The sequence below is a fragment of the Rhinolophus hipposideros genome (assembly GCF_964194185.1).
Source record: "Rhinolophus hipposideros genome assembly, chromosome: 10".
In the NCBI taxonomy this organism is placed as follows: domain Eukaryota; kingdom Metazoa; phylum Chordata; class Mammalia; order Chiroptera; family Rhinolophidae; genus Rhinolophus; species Rhinolophus hipposideros.
Window position 1 is genome coordinate 56,208,245 of NC_138056.1, and position 21,262 is coordinate 56,229,506.

Consider the following 21,262-nt stretch of genomic DNA (forward strand, 5'->3'; position numbering starts at 1 on the left):
TAATGTAGACACCCACTCCCCATATCAGTTGAACCAAGCCCATTTGAATATTTATTATAATTGACCTACTAAAGTTTTTAAAATATAAAATTCCTTCTGCTGTACCTGTTTTTTCCTACAAAGCGACATATGCAGATACTTAGCCCTTTTATTTAAGGCTATGGTATGGTAAATTAGTTTCTTGTTTAGCAAATATTCACTCCTTCCTCCACTTTGAATTTAGCAATATGACTTGCTTTGGCCTGTGAGGTGTTAGTGGATGTGATGTGAGCAGAGACTTGAACTGCACTTTTATTGTGGGCTTTTCCTCTTGCCACTAGGCCATCATAATGAAGGTAACACTCTAAATAGTGCTGTCCCACTCTCTGAGCCCCATAAGGAAACACGTGAAGCAGAGATGTCCCAGCCAGCCTGGTAATCTACAGCCTAAAGCAGCTGGCTCAGACAACCAGCAAACACTTATGAGAGAAGTAAATGTTTATTGTTCTAGGCTACTGAGTTTTGTGGTGATTGGTTATATACTAGAAATGGACTGTTACATGGAATGGCAGTAAGTGGTACCCTAAGTTCTACCGTTTACTAGTTGAAGTAGAATATCTGTATTTTAAAATAAGAGATTTGCACTCCTAGAACCCCGAGTTACTTAACAAGATTTCAAATTCTTGATTCTTAAGTTTTTCACATGTTCCACAGTATATTTCCAGAAAATAGATCAAAATACAACCACCATGAAATGCAAGTTAGAGGAGGATGGAGAGAAAAGACATTCTAGAATCTCTCTGATTAATATTATTTTTCTAAAGTGGAAAAAATGGGATTTAGACCTTCAAACAGTTTGCTGAAGGGAAGTATGTCAGGAGAGGAGGCTTTCGTGCCAGTTGGTTGCCGAGTACTGAGAGGGTAACGTGCCACTTTTCACACAGTTCATCGGGAAGCTGAACTTACAGATCACATGCAGGCTCTACTCACTCTTAAGTTTCTAAGAACAGAGTATTTTCAGTACCTTACATTAGACAATATTCAACATATACTGGGGAAGAATACACAGGTTGAGTGAAAAACAGAAACTACAGAGTGCTGAAATGGGAATATCCTTTTACTCTTCTTGCTTTTCCTTGGACACCTGTGTCCTGGGCTTGTCCTCTTGTGCTTCAGCCATCATAATGAAAATAGCCCTCTTTGGGTAGTACTATCCCATCTACTGGGCCCCATAATGGCAAGATCTTTATTAGGGGATTGCTGCTTTGCATGAGAGGCAGGACTGACCCAAATGTAAAGTACAACCCTAAAGTATCATGACATCCTCCTAAAGAATCATGGCATCCTACAAGGATGAGTTTATTTGAAGCATTCACTTGTAAGAACCAGAGTGACCCCATTGCTAATGGCAGACACTTTAAAAGCTCTAATACCCCTTAACCTAACCTTCCAAAAAAAAAAAAAAGAAAAAAAAAAGAGAGAGAAGAAATCTTTAAATATCTGTCGTACCTTTTTCAGACAAATTTCCTTTGACTACAAACTTCCTCTAGTTGTTCAACTACCGCATGCATGTACGCCAAGGAATCATTTCCACAAGGACCATATATTGCTAAAATCAAATTTGCTAATTGCCAAAATTAATACATTTACTTGTAATGAAATTATTTTTGAGGAGGACTTTAATATTATAAGTCAAAATTTGTCATTTAGGTAATATTTTTAAAGAAGGAAATGTTCTTATGCAACATGACTGATATGCTCTGGGGAGCTCTAAATTCATTTTTTCATTAAATAGAGCTGAAATTATGCGAACAACTAGAACATGAGAAATAAAAGAGAAAAACAAAGTATAGAACACTGGGGAATGAGAAAATAGACTGCAAACGGAACGGTGATTTGTTCAAGGTTACCCAATGAGTCAGGAGAAAAGGGGAGAGCTGGGACTGACACTAAGAACCAAAACATATCTACATTAATGGCTAAATACTGTGTTTCCCCGAAAATAAGACCTAACCGGAAAATAAGCCCTAGCATGATTTTTCAGGATGACATCCCCTGAACATGAGCCCTAATGCGTCTTTTGGAGCAAAATTTAATATAAGACCTGGTCTTATTTTCGGGGAAACACGGTACTAGATCTGCCATTTTCAGTAGGTAGTGTATTCATATGTCATCTATGTGAGGGAAGACATTCATATTTTTCATTCTCTTGGGGTCTAGTATGTGGTACTTCATAAGAGTTTATCAAATAAAATGACAAATAAATAAACCCCTATCAAGTAAGAGTTAACAAAGCATGATTTCACACACACAATCTCATTTGATTCTTACAACCACTTCTACATTAGGTATTACATAATTCCTGTCTTAGAGATTATTCTAGGTCCAGAGAGATTAAGTGACTTGCCCGAGAACACACTGCCATGAGTATTGGGACATTTTTACTATGTCAAGCTGCTCATCAAAACTCTCTAAAGGTTCTAACTCTTAAGAAGGTTCAAAGAGGGTTGCATTAAGTACAGAACAGTTGAAGACAGGGGGCAGAAAGCTCTCTGAAGAACTCAAAGTCAGATGCCAAAGTCAGATATTTAGGGGAATGGGAGTACTTTGATTAGCTTGGTATATGTGGTAGCTCTTACTAGCTAATTAGTTGGGATATCACATTGAACATGTCTGTATGAAATCCTTAGGTTTTATTGATGAATTTGCATGACGGCATCTGGCAGCTAAACCATGAGAACTTTAACAGAAGGCTTTGAAATAATATAGGTATACCACAAGAAAGCAAGGGTGCTGAAGCCTCTGGGACAAGTTGCCTTCCACCCAAAGCTACATATAGCACAGGAGTAAGTAAGCAGACTTTGTTCCCAGTTGAGAGGCAGAAAACAAGGGAGGGAAAGAGAAAGGGAGCACAATAACAGGCATTAAGTAAGACCTCAAACTCTACAGCCAGGCTATCTAGGTTCATTCTTGGCTCTGCCTTTTACTGTGCAACCTTGAGAAAGCTACGTGACCTCTTTATGACTCAGTTTCCTCTTCTGTAAAATAGATAAATCAATAGTACCTATCTCATAGAGTTGTTACAAGGATTAAATGAGTTAATATTTGTTAGTACTTGTCAGGTATACAATAATCCCACTATCAACATTTAATAAGTAAAAGAAGGTAGAAAGAATGAGGGATACAATACTGGACCCTGTCCTTAATGCATTGTTTTGCTTCCTTCTAACAGAGTCCTTTACTTTACACAGCTGGGGCCAATTGATTCCTACCAGTAAGCTTAAACCCATTTCCGGTCTGACCCCACACAACTCTTGTTTAGAAAGATTTAAGAAGCCCTAGTTCAGTAGTTAGGTGACTCAGCATTAAATCAAGTTTGCTGTTATTCTTGTCCTGACCCCGTGTCCCAGTTTTAGTCACTTGCTCCTGTAATCAAGTCCCAACCTTTCTACTCCAGTTCTAGCATTCTGCTCCCCTGTGGCTGAGTCCCAGCTTGCAGAGCCCGCTCAAGTCCTCCAGTTTCCTATGAGGCAGACACCTCCCGAAGGGCAACCTCTTTGTTTGGTACACACAGTGTTTGAACTTTTGAAAATTAATTGTCTGTATTGAAAAATTGCAGGATTTTACATAAAAATGCAAAGTCCTGGCCCCCATTGAAATACTGGATAGTCTGACAACATTTGGCCCACATTTCCCCTTGGTACCATATTCCCCCCAAAATAAGACCTAGCCGGACTATCAACTCTAATGCTTCTTTTGGAGCAAAACTTAATATAAGTCTTATAATAAAATAAGACTGGGAATATAATATAATATAATATAATATAATATAATATAATATAATATAATATAATATAGGGTCTTATATTAATTTTTGCTCCAAAAGATGCATTAGAGCTGATGGTCCAGCTAGGTCTTATTTTTGGAGAAACAGGTACCAACCCACTGGTGCTGAGTGGCGGCTGCCCCTTTTGGAAGGCCATGTGTTCTCTATTCCCCACTGACCCCACACTTACTGCTCAATTTGTTTCTGGATCTGGATCTGGATCTGTTTGCTTGGTCCTTGCAGGCATTTAAGGTTGAGTTCTAAGAATGACAATAGCTGGTACTTAATCAAGCAGGTATTTTGTGCCAGGTATTCTTATAAGTGCTTCACATGCTCTACTCATTTAACCAAAGCCCAGGAATCTGTTTGTTCTTATATCATTATCCTTGCTTCAAACTCTGCCTGCATGGGTCTGTGTCTGTTCCGTCTTCCCAAATGACTATTCTCTACCCATCAGCTAAGGCCACTCACAAAGCTTTAACCACCATAGTGGTTATATTTCAGGTAGACTCCTAGGCTTACTGATCTGACTGATCCTGTTATCTCATGTGCCGTGCTTTAACAAAACCATACATTTCAGTTTATGTAGATAGCCTTTACCCTTACAAAACTTTAGTTTCAATTCTTGTTAGAAGCCCAGCAAAATCCATCAAATATTTACTGATCATTGACTTAAATACTATGCTCCGTAATAGAAATCAAATTGAGTATTCCTTTACAAAGGGATCCGAGGAAGTTTGTTCATCTCTTCCATAAGAAATTTAATCTCTTTTCAGTGAACCACCAAGGAAACTAACATTATCTGAACACATTTGACTATGCTTTTTTCTAATGACAGGCACTTGTGTTTTACAAAACAAGGAATGAAAGAGGCAAACATTTACATGACTAAGCCGAGATTTAGCAAATATCAAAAGAAAACTCATAAAACTCATTGTACACATAATTTCATAAAATTATCTGTATTGAGTAAAGATCAATATGTATTAAATTTTAAATTTAGCTGATTAAGTCCTACCTTTTTAAGGAAGTCTTAATAAAAGTGTTACTTACGTAAGGAATTGTGTCCAACGTATCTGTGTTGACGATTATAGGAGCAGGGCTGGCCTAAGAAAGAGAAGTAGAAAAAAATTTTAAATAACAAGTAGTCTATTTTGAGAATCTGTTAACTTCTTTAACAAGGAGCTCCACAGAATTTCTTGAAAACCTGTGTAGGTACTGTGTCAGCTGTTGGGAGAATAAACAATATAGCTCAAAGTTCCCAAGCCCTCCAAATATTTGTTTGCTACATGTACCACATAACGAAATGAAGTTAGCAATAAAACTTATACACATTTTCTCTTAAATTTTATCCATAGTGTAGGAGACAAAGATTTGTGCTATTTATAAGGCAAGAATTTCTAATAAATTGGGTGAGAGTTAAAGTATGTAACATTTCTTTTTAAAATGTCTGTGCTAAAGAAATTTGATTTCTCTCTCCAGGAAGCAAAATTAAACCTAAATCAATATTTATAATCCTTTTCTTTCAACTGCATTTTGAAAGTATCCAATGCAAAATAGAAGGGTTCACTTAGTGATATATATATATATGTTTACCTATTATGTAGAGTGTCATTGTATATTTTTCTTTGTTATCTATACACCTCTGATCACATACCATGGAAACCTTTAGATAGGAAATTAAAAATAAATCAAAGATGACAGAAAATCATATTGGATATGCTAAAATTTCTTTTCAAAAAAAATTTGTACAAACAGCAGTCATTTACCTTAAAGTTGAGTACGAGTCTATGTAAAACTGACAGAGGAGAGCTACAAGCCAAGTCATTAGAAAATAAGAGATTGCAATCTCTATTTGCATTAACCAATCCGACTTCCTGAATACTGAGTAGATCTATCTTTATTTCCTAGTTTCTAGAATTTTCACAGCAATTCTCCCTTCATCCCCTGAGGATCTTGGATCTTCTTCCCAATCTGCAGATTTCATTTAGATAGAAGAAATACTCTCATCATGATTAATTGAGAGCTGTTTTATATGACACAGTGTGGTTTTGGCATGTGCTCAACTTTTGGGATATTTCATTAGATGTGCCCTCTGGAGTTAACAGAGTTAACAGCTTTTTAAGTGTCAATTTTACCTATGGGACCCTAATCAAATTATAAAACAAACAGCAATCCAGCACATTTTACAAAGCAAAAGTCCATGTTTTAACTAAAAACCCTGGGCATTGAGAACATGACCCTGATCTACATATATACATAGTGGGTCAACTAGATGTACCTGACTTATTTGTTAACTCCTAATAACAAGTACCTTGTGGGTAAATAGGGGCTTTGTAAAAAAGAGTTTTCACGAGACCCCACATAAAACAGTGCTTGAAAAGAGGCATCTGGTGTAGGAAGAAGAACATGAGGATTGGAATCAGCAGAGACCTGGGCTCAGTTTGTTTTAGCACCTTCCTGATTACATGATTTGGGGGCTCAGCAACTTCCTGGTGGTGTGATCTGGGGGCAAGTCCCTTAACCCCTTTTTCCTCATTTTCCTTCTCTGTAGAATGGGTATAGAAATCATCACCTTCAGAAAAGGATGAAGAATAAGTGAGATGATATATTTGAATGCACCTTGTAAACTTAAATTTCAGAATCAATCTTAAATATTACCGTTAGTAATTGTCCCTAAAGATGGACTACTGCAAGGGTATATTATTGGATGGTTTGTAAACCGTTTATATCTTGGATATCTCAATGCTTTGTTAGTGGCTATAATTGCACTCTACAGAATTCATTAGATCATGTGAATTACCATTTATTGAATACATATTAACTGTCCATAGACAAGGATATGCCTATATATCCCTATTTATCGTCAACAAAACCATATTGATAGGCATTATTATCACTATACATCCGTTATAGCTGAGAAAACTGAGGCTTGGGGAAAATGAGAGTAGAGATATAACACTGGCCTTTCTAACCTCCAAATCCATTTTTTTTTTCCTTACCAAGCTGCTCCATGATCCCAGGATCTAGGCGGCTCCGTCATGAGAGTCCTGCAGTAACTGGAAATTTCTAGTTGCAGCACAACACAAACCCAGCAAAGCAAAGGCCTCAGTAAGGCAAGAGATGTTTCAGGGTCATGCATATTAGATGTTGAAAGCAACTGGTGATGACTTAATGTCTTTTGTTTAAGTTATTGTTTTATTTGTTTCTAGTTTTGATGACATCTCTCCTGTGCTTTCTCCTTGGTTCCCAGGTCTGCAGAGAGTGATTGTGCCTTGTCTTCTTGACTAGACTGAAAACTTTCTGAGTATCACACTCAATGTTTGTATTTTACCTTACTATCTAATTTTGTATGACCAACATATAGGCAGTGATTTGATTTGGGATTTCTAACCTATCTTACTTTTGTAATTCTTCTTATAAATTGTATTAATGTGGGCTGAAAATCAATTTTATAGACAAGTGCATTTCCTATATGGTACCTTCGTCACTTTTGTATATTTACGCTGCTATTTTCCATTTCATATGTGTAAATTTGGTCTTTTGAATCAGGCTTTCTATTTAGAAAACAACAAGGACTTTATACTTCCTTAGGATTCTTCACAGGTCTTGGGTACAAAGAAGGATCTCACTAAATACAAGTTATTGACTAAATGTATCTTGTAAAATATAGACGAGGGTATAGAGGAATGTAATACCTCTTATAAGCTTTGGAGAACCTTTCTAAGAAAACACAAAAACTCTCTAGTTACCAATAAAACAATGAGTATGACTATGACTACTTTTCCAAAATCTACTTTATATCCATATTTCTTTAACCAGTCACTTGACTATCCAGCTTTTATGGAATAATAATTATTTCATAGTGCTAGGATGTGGATACTGTGAACCTTGAAGCACAATCTATGTTACGTGGAAAGCTCATTGCTCCTTCTTAGTGATTAAAAGATCCAGAAGGCACAGCTAGTACCTACATCTATAAAAGTCACTAAAAATGCATGAACATACAGGATGTATGAATTGTGTGAACACACACACATCCACACACACGTATCACATATGTCTGACATTGGCAACTCCCTGGTGTGAGTAACAAACAGGTGCCGGGGTGGGCTATTCTAATAACACGTCATCCCACTGTGCTGCTAAACCAGGCTCTCTGAAAAGCCCCCATTGCTTTGCTCCAGGACCTGCATGGTCCTCCCCAGATGGTTTTTACAGAAGCTTCCTGGAATCTTTTAGGCATTATATGGCATATCGTATCAGCAGAAAATAAAAATCAAGTGGTAGTAACACATACTGCAGTAGAATTCCAAGTATGGCCCAGGAGTGTTCTTACCAGTTGGTAATTTCAGATCTTCCCCTGTCTCACAGGAGAAACAGGAGCCTGGCTCCTGTTTCTTGTCTCACTGTTGAAATCATGTGAGCCCATGCCTAGTTTGATCTAGTTTGGTTTCTGAGTCTTAAAACTAGTTCCCCAGTTACTTTGGTGGTTCCCTCTAAGATTTATCTCCACACTCCACATTTCACCCTACCTTCTCTCTATATATTGGATATCTTCTTTAATTGAATTCCTAAATCAAACTGGTAACCTAGCAGATTCAAGCATCCCCCTTTAATATGCTTATTTTCATTAACTGGGAGAAGATTTGCAGCAAATATATAAAAAAAGTATTTTAATAAGAAGTGTCAAGGCTCATCTTTATGTAAATCTAGGCTAACTATAAAGGCTTAAGAAAATTAATCTCTCTTGGGGGACCCAAACTGTAAGATGTAAATGGTTTCCCTTTTATTTTAGATTCTCTTCTGTGTGGAGAAATCCAGTTTACAGCAAGAAGAAAGAATAAAGGCAATCATAGAGAAGTGGAAAGCAAGAAGCAAGCAGAGAGAATACTGATAAAACTTAAATTACGAGATCAAGTTACTCATGCATTCCACCACCTTCTTGTCCTTAGATTCTATGGGATACTCAAATATTCTTATCGTATATCAATAACTTTGCTTACGCTAGGAGAAGATAAACTTCTGTTACGTGCCACCAAGAGAATGTAACTAAGAAAGACTCTGCTATAATCAATGCAAATTTTCAAAGGAGTTCATTGATTCTGACGGATGTGGTTACTTCATGGTATTTGTTAAGTACCATATCTGGGAAATGCCTCTGACATACATGGGCATTTAGACTGAGGAAGCCTCTTCAAGCAAGGCATTGGTAAGGGAGGTAGAGCAGCCAGTCAGCCCAAGAGCATATTCTGGGAAGCTTGGGTTTGAGAAGTGCAGGCCAACTAGGAGGAAGGTCAAAAGACTGAATCCAAGCTGCGGCCGAAACTTCTAAGCAGCAAAACAGAACAGGAGAGAAGCCCACACTGTTAAGGAACTTATATGCAGCAAGGACTGGACAGTAATACTAGTCATCCTGATGGGGCTAGGAATTGTGCTGGGATTTCAACTGACCTGGAACAGGCAAGCAGAAGACAGGTGGATGTCAGTAGGTCAAGTTAACCAGGAGGTAAAATATGGCAAGAATAACATGGGCGCTGCGTCTGGGGCCCAGCATCTTTGCCTTGTCTTCTCAACCTTAAAGGACAGGCTCCTCAGTGGCAAGCGACACAACCCTCAAAATGACCTTTATATATGGTATGGCATGACAAATTGAAACAAATGAAAGCCGGTGGATGTTTTAAAATGAGTCCATTTATGCGTGTATGTGATTTCACTGAGAAGGCTGGAGATTCCAGAACCTTACGGTAAATCTTAGTCGGCTTAGCCTGGCTGCTACATGATAACATATTAGCAGTCTTTGAGCTGCACAATTCACACAGAGGGCTGCCATCAGGGTGAGTCCTGATTCCAATCAGGCCACGTCCTAATTCCAACCAAGGAAGTAAAATTTGGGGGTTACTACCCACACACATACTCAGGTCTAAAATGAGACACCTAACATTATGTATTAAATGATATGTTAAGGATTAAACTCAGAATAACTTTACTTCTGTTAGATTTTCTCCTTAACTTTCCATCATGTAGGTCTATTACAGAGGTTGGGAAGGGGGGACTTCTGCCTCTATTTCCTGCGTGATACTACAGGTCTCTGCTGGGACTGACATGCTTTCTTCCCTCTTCTTTCCCACAATACTGATCTGGAGCCTCACATCCCTAGGTGTTGGCAGGGTCCTACTCTTCCTTGAAGGATTTACCTAGAACCTGCGATTGTCTGGCTGAGCATTATCACCACCTAGAATCTCATGACACCATGACCCAGCCACACCTAAATCTCCCGATATATAAACACTGAGATGGACAGCAATAAGGTCAATCACTATACAGCACTTATTTATATCAATTAGCTTATTTAACCCTCACATTACTCAACGAGACTGGTACTATTATTCTCAACTTACAGGTGAGGAAACAGAAGCAAAGTAACTTTCTATAGTCATACATGCAGGGAATAGACAATCTTCTAACACAAACAATGTGACTTAGACTCCATTCTCTTGACAGCCAGGCTCTACTGTCTCTCAAAATGGAATCAGACTTTACCAGAACTCTCTGGATTTTAATTTTCACTGCTCACCAACAACTCAGAGGTCAGCTCCAATCTGATGTATCCACCTTGATCCCGGCTAGTGCCAGAACCCTTCCCGGCCTCACTGTGGGTCAGTTATTGAGCCCCAGTACGTCACGTGAACAGGCCTGTGGGAGGCATGGTCCATGAGAAGGCTGGTGGCACAGGAACACCCAGGCTGACTGAATCAGGATTGTTTTGAGTAAACTCCAAAGAAAAAATTTGGTAAATGACTGATTAAAAACATATTGGTGGTTGTGTGAGAGAAGAAAACCAAACAGAAAAAATAAATACACTTTAGAATCATAAAACTTTAAAACAGGGACCTTCATGATCATTTAATTCAACCCTTTCATGTTACATATATGAAAATGGAGAGAGAGAAACTGGAAGTGGCATGCCCCAGATCTCACAATTACTTAGTATCAAAACCGAAGACAGGATAATTATAAGAGCCACATAATAAATAAAAGAAATATCATTTATTTCTATAAAAAATAAAAAAGCATTTATTGAATGATTATTATGTCCTAGGGGCTCTGACAAATACTTAAGATATGTCAATCCATGTAATTCTCAAAATGTTCTAAACAAAACATTAGTTTTTCCATTCTTTTTTAAAAGAATAAATGCAAAATGAAAGAAGGGAGGCTCAAAGTGACTAAGTCACTTGCCTAAGGCCACAGCTGTCAGCGGTACTACAACCAGGTCTCAAACCCAGGTCTTTCTCGCCCCAGAACCCATGCTAGTAACCACCTCTATCTCCTGATTTCTTCTCCTGAGATTTTCCCAGGAAAATCTGAGATTTTATCAGGCTGAAAATGCAGATAATTTCTGCCCTGAAAGTTGCTAGTTTCTCTTTCACAGTCTGAAGAGAAATTTCTCACCGTACTGACTCAGATTCAATTCCCTAGTTCTCAGAGGGTTTCTAGGTCCCTTAATATCTTGTAAACCCCCACTTAAAAAATAGGGCAATGCTATTTTCCAGTTAACCTATTTCCCAAGAAGCTGGAGAAATAATGCACGTGAAGCAAAAGAGAGATGCTCTGTAGAGGTAAGGTTATTTTATTTATTAGTGTGGTTATTTTTTGCATTCCTGGGTTTTCTTCTTTTCATGATCACTTTCCATAAGACCAGCCAGGTGGGTGCAGTTCCATCCAGTACAGCTCTGATTCACCACCCATAGTAGCACCAAGGGGCTCTGGTAGGTCTCCTGGTGTGCCCTTACCCTGCAGTGCCATAGGGCCCCCATGTCACAGGTGAGGACACTGAGGCAATAACAGATGGGTGGGTGAGAAAACAGTGTGAGTGCCAGAGGCTTGGCTAACTGAAGCTTAGCTGCAGGTTTATGGCTATGGCAGGATGTCGCAAGGGAGCAATTTTAGGAGAAGCTAAGACCTTGGTTCCTCTTCCTAGCACTTAACCAAATGCAGAGATGATTACCTGTCTAGCTTACCACCAGCCTAGCTCAGAAAATAGGCAGAAGGAATGGCAGGTTCCTGTTTAGCTTAAACTCAGCCCAACTCTGCTTGCCTGAATTCTCTTAACAATGAAAATAATATTATCCTCACTTTACAGAAAACTGAGTCATAGAGATGTTAAGCATCTTGCCCAAGGTTTTCCATCTGGTAATAGCAGGGCCAAGAGTCAAACCTACCAGTCTGATTTCAAAGTGCGTAACTTTTAACAATTGCAAAACATTCACTTCTGCTCCCTATTAAGATTTCGTAAATACCCAGAAGTCTGTTCTAGTCAACACAAATTCTCTCACTGATCTTGGAAAACCCACCATTAGTATTTCTTCCTTTTGGATTGAAGTGTTAACATGTTTGCGTGGTGTGCCTCTAAAATACAAAGCAGTGTAATATTTTACATGCAACGGATGATATCTTGAGGACCTCAGTTAGGCTGAGTTGGGCTTCTATTTATTGCCAGTGCAGAAAAGATGGGGCAGCCTGGAAAATGAGGCACAGAAAGTACAGACCCAGAACCAAAGAGTTTTCTTCAGAATCAATCCCACTTGGAACAAGAGATAAAAATTGCTTTAACTGTTAGTTATGAAGACTCTTCAGACCGCCATTCTGCACCCTGTCCACATACCTCTTTGTACTGAGTAAAAAAGGCTAAAATATTTCATATATACAAATATAGTCACAGGATGTGGATTACTGAAAAGGAATAGAGTCAGTGGAATTGTAACAGCTCTATACGATGTCAGAGAGATAGTAGACTTAGGGGGGGTTATCACTTTGTAAGAGGTATAAATGTCTAAGTATTACATTGTTTTGTGCACCTGAAATAAAAAAAAAAAAAGCTAAAATAAATGACTCACCAAAACTAAGTCTGCAGATAACTGAAACTCAAATTAATAATTATATTATATTGACCACCAATAATATGCTTTACAATATATAAATTGTATCCACACATATTAAATCATTTGATTTTCACAGTAAGAGGGATGGGAACTAGCATTGACTAAGTACCACTGTGTAACAAAAAATATGGTAAGCTTTTCAACCTGTGTCTTCCTGTTTACTCCCCACAGAACTGCAGAGAGACTTGTGGAATTTTCCCTTGTCTAATAAATAAACAGAGGCTCAAAGGGATTCAGTGAATTTCCCAAAGTTAGACAGCTAGAGAGAAGCAAAGCTGGGATTCAAACCCAGATCTGCCAACTTTAAATCCCTTGTTTTTCCCCATTATTCCATGATGGCACAAATCCCACTGATTCACACTGAGCTTTTACAAACCTAACTGCTTTATTTGTGCAAGTGCTCTCTGAAGATTACACGAAACATGGAGTGATTAGCTCAAGCCTCAGATGTGATTCAGTCAATGTGCTTCATGCCACAATAACCATATCTACTTAATTCACTGATTCACTCCATGTAGTGCTATTCCTGGAAAGATCCATGTGGATACCATCTGCTCCTTTTTGCTGAGCCACCAAAGAGCTATAATCTCAGCAGTAGAGTTGTGTTTTCCAGACATAGGTACCAGAATTCTGAGAAAGCTGTCAAAAGCCTGATTTATCAGGCTAAGGTGTGGTCTATTTCTTCTGTAGCACATGGATCAGAGTTTGCACCCAGTGAGTGTTCGAGCAATGACTGCTATTTAGTTTCCTTCCTTCACCTCCTTTCCTTCCATCAGGCCAGCATCCTCATTCCTCTAAGCCCACACGTTGTATGCCTACCACGAGATCACTGCTTACATTTCTTCCTTCTCCCACATCCTGAATCAATCATGGTCCCCTCTCTTTTCTACCTAACTAAATTCTATCTATCCTGCAATGACAATCTCTAGTCTCAGTCTCTCCCTGAAAGTTTCCTCAATCCTCATTGCAAGTCTCAGTTTATCCATTTAGCCCTCCAAATTTTAAAGCATTTATTATTTGCACTACTTCAGTTCATAATGAGTTATAAATATTAAAGGGCAGAAGTTATGTGAAAGCATCAAACCATGACATTCTTAATGAACATTTCCTTCCATTCGTATACATGTTGATGACTAAGGGGTTTGTGTGAGAGATATTTGTATCTTCTTGCTGAAACTATAATTGTTTTGAGGACAAGTCCCTCATCTTACTTTATTTTCTCCTCACCCATCCCCACTTACATTCCTAGCAGTGCTTGGTATACAATAGTCGTATACACAAAAGATGTTTGCTAATAGGTTTTTAGACCTATGGAACTAAAGCCACCTCAACAAGAGATAAGATGCATGAGAAAACAATAGGCAACAGATTAGGTGAAATGGGTAGAAAGGGGTAATTGCACGCTGCCCTCTGGTGACGAGCTCTTGTAACACATGCCTGGTTTTGCTAATGTGTTAGCATCTGAGGCTGGCCAAGCAATGCAGACTGTGCTATTCTGAACTCTACCATGGAAATTAAGGAAAGTTATAAGCAGAAATACTCCTCAATGCCTCCCACATGGTGGTCCATTATGCTCACTCTTTCCTAAACTTCATTACAAGCCTATGAATTACATGTTATAATTATGCTCATTATACAGATAAGGAAAGTCAGGCATGGGCCTATAATGCATCTTATTCAAGGCTCACTCTTCTTCTCCTCCTTCTTTTCCTTCTCCTCCTCCTCCTCCTCCTCCTCCTCCTCGTCCTCCTCTTCTTCCTCTTCCTCCTTCTCCTTCTTCTTCCTCTTCCTCCTTCTCTCCTTCTCCTTCTTCTTTTTATTTTTTATTGGGGCATATTGGGGAACAGTGTGTTTTTCCAGGACTCATCAGCTCCAAGTCAAGTCGTGTTTTCAATCTAGTTGTGGAGAGCACAGCTCACTGGATCTTGTGGGAATCGAACCGGTGACCTTGGTGTTATGAGCACTGCGCTCTAACCAACTGAGCCATCTGACTGCCCCCAATCCTCATTCTTCTTGACACCAACTTCATATTTTTGTCATATTGGCACCCTGGGTGGAGCAAGGAAGGTAGCTGCTGGAAATGTCCTCTGCCCAAACCTACTCTCCCACTGTACATTTCAGAAGTTGGAGAAGTGGGAGGAAGTATAGGATTTGGTGTAAAGCTAAGGAATCAAAGGTCACAAAAAAAGCAAAATGATATCCTAAGCATTCTTCAGACTTTTCAGATGAATGTGAAATTATATAACACCCATCATCCAAAAATAGACATTTATTTGAAGTTTCGTGTTTTGTCTTAAACATTGATGTAGTTTTCATATTTTACTCCATATTCATCTATTTTTAATATAAAAAATAATATTTTTGGTTACTTATAATGGAGTCATCCAACATCTCATGTAGGTAACGGCTATTAAGAGCCAGGTACTCTGTAAACACAATATAGTTGAGGGATTATATTCCTGATATAATGATGGCTGGACTGAGAATTAGGAGACCTCAGTTTTATTTTATTTTATTTTTTCCAGTATTCTCAGAGAATTTATTTAAAAACTCATTGCAAACGGTAAAATATTAAAACCTAAAAGCACAATAAAAAGTGAACAATAATAGTTTCATATCACTAGGAGCTATAATACCATTTGCAATCTTTGACCAAGTTCTCTATACTAAGATGCAATAGAGGCTTGTACCATAGGTCATGTTTCATAAACAGTTGGTTTCATTTCCTTTTTAAAAAAAAATAGTTTCAGGTGTACAAAACAACATGAAGATAGACGTTTACACCCCTCACAAAGTGATAATGCCCCAAATCTGATGTCATACATAGTTATTATAATACCATTGTCTATATTTCCTATGCTGTACTTCACATCCTGTGACTCTCTCTCTCTCTCTCTCTCTCTCTCTCTCTCTCTCTCTATATATATATATATATATATATATATATATATACTCTCTCTCTCTCTCTCTATATATATATATATATATATACACACACACACACACATATATATTTATGTATGTGTGTATATATTATACACATATATAAATATATATACACCATATATATATATATATATATATATACACACACACACACACACACAAGTATATATGAATATATTTAATTATAGTTGACATTCAATATTATTCTACATCAGATTTAGGTGTACAGCGCAGTGGTCAGGCATCTACACAATCTATAAAGTGATCCCCCTGATAAGTCCAGTACCCATCTGGAACCCTACATAATCTTTATAACATTATTGATTATATTATCCATACTGTATTTCACATCCCCGTGACTATTTTGTGACTACTAATTTGTGCTGTCTTATTTCTCCCCCAACCCTCAACCTCCCTCCCATCTAGCAACCATCAGTGTTTTCTCCGAGGAAATTTCAGTTTTAAACTCAGCAAGTTCAGTAACTCAGGGTGAAATGGTAATTCACTGAGCATCTCAAATTATTCCTATATTTAAAGAATAAAGAGTGAAATGGATGACCTCTAAGAATCCAAGTCTCATCAAGGATCCAATTTTACTCATCATAAATGTTGCCCTGCTGGGAAATAGTAGAGAGGAGGCAGGCGCACTACACAACTCTTCCTTCTGGAAAACAGTGATCTCTGCTTTATTCAGATACAGAAAGTTAGAAGACATGTTGTTAAGAAAGGCATGCAGAAAAAAGACAAAAGTCAAATTAGAAAAAAGTAATACAAAGTGGCTTCTAGTGAATTGGCTAAAGGATGAGGTTCTGTATGTCTTAGACAGGCACCACGAAAATGTATTTATGATCCTTTTGTTCTACGTCTATAGCCTCTACTTTGTTTTGCTTATGAATCAATTAATTTTCTGGCCTCAAGATCATGCAATCAGTAGCAAAAAAATTATATTAAAGACTCAAAAAATTTGAAGTAACGCAAAAGTTATCATCTAGCTCTTCTATCTTGCCTTTCTCCATAGTCTGTAAGCCTTACCTCCCGAAAATATATTTCCTAACATCTCAACTCTGCTCTCATTTTATGTCCCCCCACCAACCATAATTTGATACCAGATCACACACTCGAAGCTTGCCTACCTGGTAAAGTTGTGATGAGAAAGAATCTAGTTAACACTGTTTTGAAAATCATAGCAAGATAGATCAGTATCAGGAAGAGGGGCAGTACCAGTAGTGTAGTGGTGGTCTCAGCAGCAGCTGCAATAGTGAAAGCATTCACACAGTGCTTCTTGACCTCCACGCAAGATAAAAAATGAAACTCCATTGTCCTTAGGCATCTTTCTGCTAAATAAAAATATTTAAATAAAGCTTAAAAGAGTACAGCATATCTAGTATTAGCTCCTGAAAGGTTTTGAGTGTGTGTGTGTGTATTTTGCTTTGCTACATGGAGGAGATCCGTAATTATTAACTCTGAACAACTGCCTATTTTTCTATTCTGTAGCAAAAATGTTTTGGGTCTGATTTTTGCGATTTCCACTGTGGGTAAGAAAAATGGAAGTGGCAGAGAATGGGCTCTACTCTGTTGTCCAGTAACATAGATCTGCTCTAACACCCCATTTTGGTGAATCAACACAAACATTTTACAATGAGCAATACTGGAATAAAGAGAAGGCACCCTGCACCTGGCGTGATTTTTCATGGACTCCAGACGCCTATACACAAAAATCACAAGACCAGCAGTCAAAGAAAATGCAAATTGCACAAGAGAGGAAGATAAAAAGATAACAAGTTCTTGCCTTTTGTTCAAAAACAAAAGAGACAATTCCATTCCATTTTCCCAGAAATCTGCAAATGTTCAGTTCCAGGCTGTTGCAATTATCCAGGTCGCTCCAGGTATAGTTGTTTTTTCCCCTATTAGGTTGAACATCTCTATAGATTAAGTGTCATCATTATTCCTTTACTAATAGAAATTCCATTAATAGCCTTTTTCATTCTTCAGAAGGAAATTGACTAAAAACTGGGGTATTACTAGACAGAAACGCAAGGCGAAGCCAAGAGGAATGAAATAGAGAAATGAATCCCACATGATTGACTATGATGAGTCAAGTAATACTTAGCGTCCAGAAAGGACAAAACACACTTGGAACACCGTGAACTGGAACTGAATCTCATCATTGAACAAATTCTATTTAGAGCTGACCTAAGCTTACAATGGTTCGAACTTGACATCTGGGGACAGGAGGCAGGGTCTGTGGAAGTGACACGGGCACTGAAGAGACAGGTTTCAAGGATGTATTTGACTCAAGAGGGATTATTTCTTCATTAATGTCATTTCTGCCCAAGTTCTCATCACAGTTTGAGTATTCGTCAACCCATACAGATTTACTTAGGAAACAGGATATTTAAGGCCCTGTACTTGGAACTGCAGAAAGTGGGAAGAGGAAGCACATGGTTTTGCTAGGACCACACAATATCATATGCAAATAAGAGAAATCCCTCAAAAGCTTATAAGACAAAGCAAAAAAATAGTAAAAGAGATACAGGGGCAAAGTAACATGGAGGGTGTGGAGGCAGGTGGAATGACAGCCAGAAGGCCTGGGTTCTCTCCTGTTCTTACTTCCTATATGACTTTAAACAAAGTACCTGACCCCTCATTTTTATCTTCAGGGAGTGTTAATCTGGGTTGAAATAATGAGGGAGAAGGCATATCATCTGGTTATGAGGTGTGACAGAAGTCTTGAGGAAGAGAGTATGAGTTTAGTCTTGAAGCATGGAACTTCACCTTAAAGCCCAATGCGCTCAACTGATTCGCTCACCTTCTCTTCAGCTCTCGTTCTGCCTTTTCTTGTAGAGCTGGATCCTGTCCTTAGACTACTAGCCACAAACCAGTCCCCGTCTTTGTTATACGTTCTTTGGTTGTGGAGAATAGTAAGACACTTGCATTAGCCTAAGCAAATTTGGAACTTATCAGGTTAAAAGGGCAGGAAGCATAGCAGGTTAACCACCTGATGAATAGGAATTAAGAACCTGGAATTCTGAGGGATGCAGGAAGCCATAATCTAGCCTGTCTCCACCTCTCAGTATTTCTGTCAGGCTCATCTTTCTTGGTATCATTCCTAGGGACCATGTGTTTTCTCATCTCCTTTTCTCTTTCCACATGTGTTTCATTCATGTATATTTGTTTACAAGCTTTCTCTGCTTCTCTATGCCTATGTCCTCAGTTCCAGTCACAGGCAGTTAACCTGTGGGCCAGACCATACATAGAGAGAGTAATGAAGCCTGGTGTCTGAAAGTTATCTCTTTCTCTTCCAAGGCTCTTTCTTTTCTAAGGCTCCAGTGCCTTAGTCTGGGCCTGAATTATTTTGGTTGACCTGCAGGATTCCTGACTTTAAATAAATGACCCAACTCTCATCCTTGTTCCTGAACTTCCTCCTTAAGGCTCAAAGAGGAAGATCAGGACTTGGGGAAAGTTGATAACTAGCCTTCATTCCATACTGTTCTTTCAAGCCTCCATGCCTTTGCACCTATTTTTCCATCCTCCCTCACCTCCTTCACCTATAAAACTCTATTTTAAAACAATCTCAAGATTTCTCTTCCCTTTTCAGTCTTCCTTGATCATCCTTCCCCTCCATTCCAAATAGATGGACCACTTCCACCTTGCTGCATTTACTGTGGTTTGTACATCCCTTGATTCCTGTTCCTATCACATGCTGTTACAGTTGTTTTGGTTTCAGTGGTTTTCTCTTTGTTCTAGTGATCCCATTATGAGAATGGGCTCTGGAGTCAGATAACTAGTTTCAAGGCCGGGCCTTTCCCATTATTAGCTATGTGATCATGGGAAACTTACTTAACCTCTATAAACTTTGTTAAAATGGAGATGATAACACTTACATCAGAGAGTTGTTGAGAGAATTGAGTAAAATATTATGTAAAGAATAACACATAATATAAAATAGGTGTTCAATAAATGCTGTCACTTTTACACTACCAGTGGAAACCAGGATGTGTCAGACAGGATGTACTAATTGTTTGCTAAAGAATTAATGTGTGTTTTATGACTACAAAATGTTTGGAAAAGAATATTTTGTTGTGTTTTGTTTGTAGTGGCTTTGAAAAATATCTTCAGTTGCTATATTATTCTGATAATAGATGTGTATCTGTATATTCATATGTGCAATATTGAATTGCAATTTTAAAAAATGCTATGAATTCTCATAGGACAGCATTCATGTATGCAATAGGAATATATATGTAATTGTTTATTTAATGTTTGTCTCCTTTACTAGAAGGCAAATGCCCTCAGGACAGGGTTTGAGCTCATTCTAGTTATTGCTATATGCCCAGGCATATTACAATTTATGATACATAAAAGGTATTTAATAAATATTGGTTGAATGAGCACATGGAAAAATGGACCACATGTACACAATTACTAAGTGTCTTTACAGTTCCCTCAACTTGGCATGTCCTCTTCCTCCATCATCATAGCATTTCAAAATTCTATTTAACCTTCAAAACCAAGCTGAGATACCCTTCCATGAAACTTGCCCCTAGTCTTAATTCTTATGGTAGTTCATAGGTACTAAGGGTATTCAACACTTTATACCTGGTATTAGAATGATTTATGTGTCCATTTGAAAATTCCTTGTGGGCAGAATTCCATGTAGGTTTCATAAGGGATTCTCCTGATTTATTCATTGTAGCATCTCTCCCAATGGAACTTGGCAAGCTCCATGACATTTACATTAGACCACACACAGCATCAGGAAAATCAACTTTGCATATTGCAGCAAGAGACTGTGGGGCACCATTTGGACAAGGGATAATACAGTCTGTCTTTCAAAATGGTGGTGTCTCAAAGAAGTTGAAGTGTACCTTCAGGTCCTTATTCTGTGCATAGGACCATGCCTGGAACATAGCAGGGGCTCAATAAAATGTGAGTAATGTGAAGGAACTAATAAGTGAATGGAAACACAGCCTGGTCTCTATAAAAAGAAGTCCTAATTATGGGACTGTTTTTACAAGTATATCCACTCACTCGCGTAATATAATAAAACACTAAAACATTTGATTTGCCTAGTACCCAAAAATACTGTCTAGAAGAATGTTCTTATAGCTTCAATAATAGGACCAATTTACAGGGCTTCATGAGAGACTTTTATTATTCTTCCGTTCAATAAATATTTAAGAGCTTGTGTTGGTTGGCACTGATGCTAAGGATATGGAAAATTCTGTGTTGCTGTTTTATGCTCAGGGTTCTTTATTCAAGTAGATGAACTTGCTTAATATTCCAGATTTGATCTTCACCTCATCATTATAGGACATAGTATGTTGTGTGAAATCAAATACCAAAACTTTGAAGGACTTCATAGTTCAGCTTCCTTCTTCCTGCAGACCATTTTGGGCAGTACACTAAGTAGGAGCTGCTTTAAGTTTCCTCTCACCGAGGTGAATTTTAGTCTGTATGCGGCGGTTGTATTATAACTGAGATTTCAAGTCAGGTGTATTAGTAGTCCACAGAACTGCACCGACTACGAAACCATTTGTGATCTATAGCTTATTGTGTTTGCGAG

The 21,262-nt window shown here is 38.2% G+C and overlaps 1 protein-coding gene across 14 annotated transcripts in view; it reads right to left on the reverse strand.

The window, feature by feature from the left end:
* DLG2 (discs large MAGUK scaffold protein 2) overlaps nucleotides 1-21,262 on the reverse strand; it is a 1,856,054-nt gene that overhangs the window by 696,474 nt on the left and 1,138,318 nt on the right. For all 14 annotated transcript variants that reach the window (XM_081064693.1, XM_081064694.1, XM_081064709.1 and 11 more), the window contains one exon: nucleotides 4,859-4,912. In XM_081064693.1, the coding sequence (XP_080920819.1) occupies nucleotides 4,859-4,912 (54 nt within the window). The remainder of the gene's footprint in view (nucleotides 1-4,858; nucleotides 4,913-21,262) is intronic.